General features: G+C 50.6%; 1 protein-coding gene across 5 annotated transcripts in view; it reads right to left on the bottom strand.

Annotated features, from left to right (window-relative positions):
* The window catches only part of spock1 (SPARC (osteonectin), cwcv and kazal like domains proteoglycan 1), a 98,091-nt gene that overhangs the window by 15,216 nt on the left and 73,586 nt on the right, over positions 1 to 9,289 (bottom strand). For all 5 annotated transcript variants that reach the window (XM_032527947.1, XM_032527949.1, XM_032527951.1 and 2 more), the window contains one exon: positions 8,796 to 8,916. In XM_032527947.1, the coding sequence (XP_032383838.1) occupies positions 8,796 to 8,916 (121 nt within the window). The remainder of the gene's footprint in view (positions 1 to 8,795; positions 8,917 to 9,289) is intronic.

Genomic DNA, 9,289 nt, shown 5'->3' with positions numbered 1-9,289 from the left:
ACACACACACACACACACACACACACACACACACACACACACACACACACAGGACACAAAGCTGTTACTATAGCATGATTTAAAACAAAAAATCTGTATCTGCATTTATCTGAAGCCGGATGGGAGTGTAGTGAAGCACGAGTTAAGGGGTTGGCTGGGGTCTTGTGCTATGGTGAGAGCTTTGCATGTGATGGCCGTGTCAATGAGTTGGGAGGTCAGGAGTAGGGAGACATTGGGTGTAATTTGATGTGACTGGAAATGTCTCAAATCCAAACCAAAATATGTTTCAATATATGCCAAAAGATTTTTGTATAAAAGTATTTTAAACAATGTATATCTTTTTACATCTTTTAATATTATTTTAGCTAATTTCAGCCATGGCAAATATATAGTAGCATTCCCAACTGTGTTTTGTAACAGTTATTGCAATATTGAGACAACCAAAATAGTATACACAGTAAATATTTATTTTCAAGATATATACAGTAGTTAAATTGACTAAATATACATTTACATATCGTCTGAACCATCTGCGATTCTGAATCTCCAGTGTAAAAGCAACACTTCAACAAACCACTGTTAGCGTGGAAGCAAAACAATTCTGTTTACTGTAAAAGTGATTATAATCCATTATCCATATTAATAACTAGCTACAGTAACCACTGTTGTGTGAGCAGAGGTATTTACCTGTCTGGTATGAATGCACAGACTCAAATTGAACTTGTGGCTATCAGTAAATATAGAGGAGTGATAACACATGTCCTGAATTGTTACAATCTTTTTTTGCTGTTACCATAGGAACACAATCTGACACACACACACACACAAACACACACACGTGCAGTGTTTTCCTCACCTACTGCCATCTCCATCTGTTTACCATTTTGTGTTGCTGATCTAATAAGATATTCTATCATCGCTGCTACCTCTGAATGCACATTTGGACCTGCTATCTCATTGTTGGTCTGAAGACAGACTATACCGGAGTACAGTACAGTGGCATTCATGAGAAGAAGATAGAACCGGAGGGAGAGAGAGAACATGAGGATGAGGTTTAAACAGAACACTTTGAGAAAAGAGTCAAAGCAGAGAGTCAAGAGTGAAAAGTTGACACTGTCCAAGATCTGGAAAAAGATGATCTGTCTCTTAATGTAAACTCATCCACTCTGTTTACTCTCAGAGACAAGCTCTCAGCAAACCAAACAGACAATTATAGTTTCTATTGAACAAAGACGAAGGGGAATTAACAGTCAAGTTGGTAAAATACTTCTCCGTTACATCATCACTCTCTGTTCCTTTAATCATTCAGACTGAAACTAATGAAGGAGAGAATTAGATAAAGAGGGATCTGTCATTAAGTAGCAGACACATTTTGTTTTTATTAAATGTCATATATCTCATAAATGCTTTCTAATCAGAGAGTGATTAAAAAAAGACCAGTGAGGGCCGAATATGTTATTGTGTATGAGGGGTATAAGCATGTTCAAATTTTTAATATTCCAACTACAGAAAGATGGATAGGTAGATCCAAAGTTCCATGGCAACCCAACCAATAGTTGTTGAGATATTTCAGTCTGGTTTACAGATTTATCATTTTTACCATTCTGCTAGCGTGGCCAAAGACACAAAATGACACATAAATATACCCAATAAGATTAAGAGAAAATTGGCAGCAACCCCACACACACAACCACAACACACACACACACCACAACACACCACACACACACACACACACACACCACACACACCACACACACAGTTAAACCATCCCACAACTCCCCCATCTGGAAGAGAGAAAGCCTGTAACATAACATTCCTCCTTTTCTGTGCTGCTTTCTTTTAGATTGCATATTTCCTCCAGAATCTCTCCATTCATCTGCTGAAATCCTATTTACAGCAAACAATAAGAGACACACACACTCACTCCATCACTGCTACCTGTAGCTGTCAGAAAATGGCTTGGGTGGGGTGGGGTGGTGGATGTTGTGTGTATTCAGATCGTTAGTTACTTTGGTAACTCCAGATTTATTAGTATAGGCGTAGCCCTCTAAGGGCTACGCTATTGGGTTTATCCCTTCGCGCATGCGCAGTCGTGAAGATTTTCTTTCCCGCCCTAGCGTCCAGCTCGGGCCTCAACTACGTCCGCATTTACTGCATATTACAGAGCGGACCCTTGTTCGACTCCCAAACATCAGCTTTTTCTTCAACTAAGTTCTAGGAGCAGGTGGCCGGACCTTAGAGGGCTCGCCTATACTAATAGAATCTGGAGTTACCAAAGTAACTAACGTTCTATTTCGTATAGGCTTCGCCCTCTAAGGGCTACGCTATTGGGTTAGGGCGAAGCTGGTAGTCAATGCCACCTGCGGTACAAGGTCACAGCCGAACATACACCATTGCCCCAGCAACAATGTACAGAGGCTAGTCAGAGTCATTCTTCTGACAAAGCTGCCCTGCCAAGGCGTGGCCGGAAAGGTTCATGTGGCCCGCAATATGATGCAGTAGTACAATGATTAATGGGGGTTAAGCGTGATTGATCCTGTCGCGCATGCAACGGAGAGACATGAACCTCCCGTGCATGCAACATGATTATGACAATGTATGAGATAAAAACTGTGTCTCACAAGAAATACCCAGGTACGGAGAGGTGAGACGCAGAGCAGGGGCATTCAGCACTAGGTGTGAAGGAGATTGGCAACAATCAAGGCATCCGCTTTTTTTTTTTTTTTTTTTTTTTTTGTACATTCAGCGCGGCATTACGCGTCACTGACTGTGGACAAAACCGCATGAGACATGGAAGATTCAGACATATCTCGCAGAAAAGCGGATGAAGGGGCACGGGGAAGCCCAGGAGGCTGCCGCGCAAATGTCGGCTACTGCCATGCCTTTAAATAGAGCCGCAGACGCCGACAGAGCCCTCGTAGAGTGACCCCGAATGTCTTGGGGGGGCTCTTTCCCTTCCGAGCTATAAGCCTGGGTAATAGCCTCGCACAGCCAGTGAGACAGACGCTGTTTTGAGAGGGCTGATCCTTGGGAGTGTTCTCTATAATGCACAAACAGCTGCTGAGTTTTCCTGATATTTGCCGTGCGTAAAATGTATTGTGACAGAGCGCGCACCGGACACAACCGGTGGGAAGCCTCCTCCGCACCGTTAGCGTGAGGTGGGGGGAAAAAACCCTCGAGGGAAAACACCCTTGACCGAAAGACTAGTTAAAGTCTTGGTGTGAAGGAGGGATTCGGCTGTAAGGTGGCTGCGCTCCCGTCCCCTCTAATGGAGAGGCAGACGGAGAAACTGACAGTGCACATAAATCACTCACTCTTTGGCCGACGTTAGGGCAAGGAGAAGTGCTGTCTTAAGCGACAGCATTCTGAGCGAAGCCTGTGTCAAGGGCTCAAAGGGGGGCTTCCCCAGAGCCGCGCACACCAGAGCTAGGTCCCATTGGGGGCGAGGGGCGAACAGCGGTTTTTGACGCCTAACCCCCTTCAGGAAACGTTTCACCAGGGGATGCGCAAAAACTGTCTCTCTCACCGAAACCTTCGTGACAGGATGAGATGGCTGCTGCGTATGCTTTGACTGTAGATGGAGCCAAATCATTATCCACCAGAGTTTGTAGGTACGTCAGCACGAGAGTGGGGACACGATGTGGGGTCTGCGTCCCTCTCTGTGCACCAGCGCTGGAAGGCAGACCAGCGCCCTGCGTAGCCGCTATGGTAGAGGGGCTCTGGAGCCCTGGATAGTGCGTACCACGGCGGGGGCAAGCCTAATCTCTGTAAGCGCTCCCGCTCAGCAACCACCCACAGTCCTGATTTATCACTGGGGGATACAGATCGCACCGTTCAGCTGCGATAGTGCGTTCTCGCCGCCACGGAATCTGCCAGGGGGAGCCACCAGCAGCTGAACGAGGGTTGGGAACCAGGACGCGCTCGTGCGCTCCGGTGCCACCAGAACAATGAACAGATCCTCCTCCTGGACGCGCTCCAGGAGGCGAGGATCAGGGAGGGGAAAAGCATATAGGAGGTTTTTGGGCCAGGGTTTGTGGGAGAAGGCGTCTACGCCGAGGGGAGTGTGTCCCGCGCGGTCAAGGAGAACCCAGTGTGCACTGTGTGTTCTCTCGTGAAGCGAACAGATCCACCTCCGCTTCCCCGAACCTGCTCCATAACGTTTGAACGATAGTGGGATTCAATCTCCACTCGTTGTGGGAGGGCCCCCCCCTCGACATCAAGTCGGCTGCCCGGTTCAAAATCCCGGGGATATATACTGCTTGAGAGACAGAGGTGGCTGTGCGCCCACAGCAGAGGCGTCTGGCTATTTCTAACAGCCGGGCTGAGCGTAGCCGCCTGGCGGTTTATGATGCCGCCGCCGTGATGTTGTCCGTCCGTACTACAACATGCCTCCCCGTCACCACTGGTGTAAGTGTTTCACACCTTCAACACCGTGGACAGCTCCAGGCAGTTTATGTGAGGGAGAGGGGGAGGAGGCCAGGCCCCTCCCACCACCTGTGACTCGCACATTCCCCCCAGCCAGTGGGGACGCGTCTGTGTACACCGTCACATATGACGTCACTCTGCCCGGGAACCCCGGAAGACAGGGTTTGGGGACTCCCCAGTATGCCAGGTCTGATTGGAGGGAATGAGGATGGACAGCATTCGCCATTTGTGGCGAATGGATCGAGCCGCTGGCGGTGAAACCACTCTGGACTTTCCTCATGTGGAGGAGACCCAGGGACCACCGTGTGTGCCGCGGACATCATGCCCAAGAGCCGCATAACTGACACGCTGGCACTGTCGCGCGCGGCCTGAAGAGGGACAACAGAGAAGTCAGGGCTTCCTGCCTCGTGTGCTGACAGCCTGGCTCTCATGCTGATCGAGCTCATGTCTACGCCCAGATAAACTTCGATTGTGCGGGGACGAGGGCGCTCTCTTCCTAATTTATGGCAAAACCCAGCGTTTGTAGGTGCTGCAGAACCTCATAGTGTGCAGCGCCGCCCGCTCCCGAGAGGGGGCTAGAATGAGCAGATCGTCCAAGAAAAGAGGACTCTGAGTGCCCCTCCCGTAGAGGCTGAGCGCCGTTTCCATGCACTTGGAAAGGTGCGGGGGGCTAGTGAGTATCCGAACGGCAGCCGGTTGAACTGGAAACGGGCCCCTTGGAAGGAGAAGCGCAGGAATTTCCTGTGCCTGGGAATGATTTGGATGTGAAAGTAGCGTCTTTCAGATCCACGGATGTAAACCATTCGTTGGGGCGCACACATTCCAACACGTGCCTGATGGGTGAGCATGTGGAAGGGGCGCTCCAGACATACCGGTTGAATTTCGACAGGTCGAGGATGGGACGCAGTCCTCCTGACTTCTTCGGGTGAGAAAATAGCGAGAGTAAAAACCCTCGTTTTCCTCCCCTGGAGGGACGCGGAAATAGCTCGCTCGCAGCAACCCTTCTAACTCTGACGTCATTGCGTCTGACTCTGCCAGGGATGAAACCGTCGTCTCCAACACACCCGCGAAAGGGCGGGGGGGGGAGGCGAACTGGAGTGTGACCCCGTGTTATCAGCTTTGACATCCACGAGTCCATGTGTGTCAAGCCAATCATGCCGCGCTGCACTCTGACAGTGGGCGAGCACATGTCTGAGTGTTGTTCACCGACATGGCAAGCAGGGAGCGCAGAGCCCATCCCGCCGCTGGGCGAGACGAAGTGATCGCGTCGCCCGCCATGGTAGGGCTTTTTTCGAAAGGGCAGTGGCCGGTCGCCGCCGTGGGGGGCGGAGCGGTCACTGGGTTAACCCGACCCCCGCCCCGCCGGCATCGCCGTGGGGAGGTGGGTGGACAAGCGTCGTCGTCCCCCGTGGGAGGACGCTCATTTCCGCTGCCTGCGCAGCGGGGACGCAGTGGCGCCCCGCTCGCGGCGACGGCCTGGTGTGTGCTTGTGTGGGGAACAACTGTCATAACAGTGCCCTGTTTAGAGCAAACAGGGACTGTTCGGCTGAGGGGAAACAGCTCTTTAGATGTGAGGGAGTGGCCCTTAAAAGGGCCGTTGTGTTTCCAACTCTCAGCTGAAGAGGGACAGTCGATCCCCACGTCCCGTCATTGCCACCGCCGCTGCTGCTTGCTGGGTGGCTCGGGAGGCGGGTTGGACCAGGTGGGGGCCGCTCTCATGGTCCTCCGGCCTCGTGCAGGTTGACGGCCGTGTGGCATCGTCTGTCGCTGCGGAGGGGGACCGGGTGGGGGCCCCGACGCCGAAGCTTGGGAAGACGCAGCCGCAGCCGATGCTGCGGGGCGCTTCCGCTTGTGACGGTTGTCATGGCGACGGTGGTGCTGTTGAGGAGGAGCCTTCCACGAGCCGAGCCTCCGAAGCCGCTCGGCGTCCTCCGCCGCTTGATGGAGATGAGACGTGGCAGTCTGTAGGCGCGGCCCAAATAGTCCATCGGGGGCTATGGGACCGTACAGAAGCTCGCGTCTAATGTCCGCTGGCAGCTGAGACATGTGGAGCCAGATGTTTCGCTGGGCCACAGTCTGCCAAGCCATCACCCTGGACAGCGCCACCGTGGACGCCGTGGTCAGGGTAAGGATGGCGGTCACACCTTACCAATCTCCGTGGCAAGCTCCGAGGGAGGGCGCGGGTAGTGTGGCCATCGCGGAGACGGCGGAGGCCAGTAAGGCGATGTTGTTTTGTGCCAGCCCCTGGGCGGCACATTGGTGGGCCCGGTCAGTGACTTGAGCGCACACTTGATCCTGGGAGAGGGAGGCGGGGCTTCCGGTGCGAGAAGTGAATGCTTTCGGAAGCAAAATGGACGCCAGGCTCCCCTCCAGGGGAGGACTGAAGGAAAACCTGCGTCCGTATCGCCCTGAACCCGAGTAAACGGGGCATAGCGAGAGACGGGAGCCTTCAGTTTCCCCGGCTGGGAGAAAGCCTCCTCCACAAAAGGCCGAAGCTCCGCGAAGCGCGGCCAGAGTGGGGCCCGTGAAGAGGCGGCTCCTGGGCAAAACATCACCGCTAAAAGGCCGCGAGCGGGGCTGGCAGCTCCGCGGGAGCGCATGCCTCTAAGCTCCGCCGCCCTCCTTATGATCTCCGGCAGGTCGGCGAAGAGAGCCTTAGCGGAGGTGGAGGTGGAGCCGGGGGGGCAAAGGGAAGGCCGCTCGGGCGGTGCCCCAGCCGTTCGGGAGACGGAGAGAGCTCCAGCGGGAAAGCATCAATCGCCGTCTCGAGGCCCAATCCCCCCAAAGGGAGGAGGGGGACCCTCCCAGAGGGAGAGGGGAAACCGTGATGGAGGCGCTGTCAGATGAGAGCGGAGTCAGGACTCATGCTCGTCGAAAACGCCGTCCGCCAGCGGCTCCAAGGTGCCGCCGGATTCCTGTCTGTCTGCCCAGCTGCCGTCTCCGTCCCCGCCAGCCTGGCAAACCAGAAAAGCTTCCGCCCGTCGAGTTAGCTCTTTAGACGACAGCGGGCGCAAACTGGCAGGAGGCGTGGCGGGTGAGAGCCTGGCCGGCGTGAACGGCACCCAGGCAGGCCTCGCAACGGGGGTGGAGGTCGGCGGAAGGTGTAGCCGTCCGGAGGAGGGGCAGACACGGGCACCGGCGGAAGGTCTTGAGCTTGACTTCATACTGCGAAGTTGAAGAAAAAGTGGGAGTCGAACAAGGCGTCCGCTCTGTATTATGCAGTAAATGCGGACGTAGTTGAGGCCCGAGCTGGACGCTAGGGGGGAAGAAAATCTTCACGACTGCGCATGCGCGAAGGGATAAACCCAATAGCGTAGCCCTTAGAGGGGAAGCCTATACGAAATAGAACCTTTTAGTACTACTACTACTAATAATAATAATAATCTATACTGTACTAATCCCACGTTTGGTGCCTTGCTCAAGAGCACCTTAGCAGTGTCCAGGAAGTGAACTGGTACCTTTCCAGGTACCCGTCCACCACCATATTTCAGTCCATATGGGGACTTGAACAAGCCACCCTCCAGTTCCCAACCCAACACCCTACTGTCTGAGCTACTGCCACCCCCCCTTTTTTTTTCTTTTTAATAATTTATACTTTTTTGTATATATAATGTATAATAGATAATATATATAATTTATACTACCTCACTGTAAACATACTCTTTTACAAGTAAAAGTCCTGCCTTGAAAATGTTACTTACTAAGTAAAAGTATGTAAATCTAGTAACTATCATTAGGATAATGTCATTAAAGTATTGAAAGTAAAAGTACTCAATGCAGAAAAATCCTCGCATTTTAGAAACTAGAAATGATCAAAACAGTTCTGTCAATCAACTACAGTAAGTGTTGAATCGTCTAACAATTTCAGCTGGACCTATAGGCTGTTATGTTGTTGGGTAGTTTAATTTATAATAAATCAATTAATCCATTTTATAAACTACATGTGTTTTATTTGCAAAAATCTAAAAACTAATAACTAAAGCTGTCGGATTAATGTATTGGAGTAAAAAAAACTATGTTTCCCTCTGAAATGTAGTGGAGTAGAAGTAGAAAGTGTCATTAAATGAAAAGACTAAAGTAAAGTACAAGTACCCTCACATTTTTACTTAAGTACAATACTTGAGTAAATGTACTTAGTTATATTTCACAATTGGTTGTAACAATGTGTTTCTGATCCACCTGAACCGAAAGTGACTGACAAGCTCACAACAGATGATATGGACATGAAAAACAAAAAAGGCTCTTTAATGATACGTCACACATTTAATGTGTGAGGTCAGAAGGTTGGACAGCAAAAGAGCTACCTAGTGTAGCTATCTAAAGAGAAAGTTGATTTATTTGTATGAACAGAGAGCTACAGTACTCACCAGCCTTTTCAGTCTTATGTGGTGGTTTGCTGAGCTCCTGACCAGGCAAACAGGGACACAGACCATCACATTTTACTGAGATCGTCTTTCCAGACAGGCAGCTTTGAAACTCCAACTTACACTGTAAAAAACACACACATCAAAAATGAGTAATAGAGGCTGTATTTTACAGATTTGAAGGCTGGGAACTCCACACAAAGATCAGTATGCCTGTCTTGGGGAATACTTGGTCTGTAAAAACAGCTTGGCCCTTTGTTTACGGTATATCTATTATTTTGCACCATGCACAACTACCTTTCTGCAGACAACCAACGACCAGGCGTTGAAGGTCTAATGGATACTATCAAGTAGGGCTGGGCAATAGGGAGAAAATCAGATATCACTATATTCTTGAACAAATACCTCAATATCGATATTGTGGCAATACTCCAGGGTTGACAATTGGTGCTTTCACAAAATATCTTCAGAGTTAGATTTTAGATAAATAATCATCA

This window comes from Etheostoma spectabile, chromosome 10 (genome assembly GCF_008692095.1).
Source record: "Etheostoma spectabile isolate EspeVRDwgs_2016 chromosome 10, UIUC_Espe_1.0, whole genome shotgun sequence".
NCBI lineage: Eukaryota > Metazoa > Chordata > Actinopteri > Perciformes > Percidae > Etheostoma > Etheostoma spectabile.
Note: the sequence above shows the minus strand (reverse complement) of the source record. Positions and strands in the feature narration are given on the sequence as shown.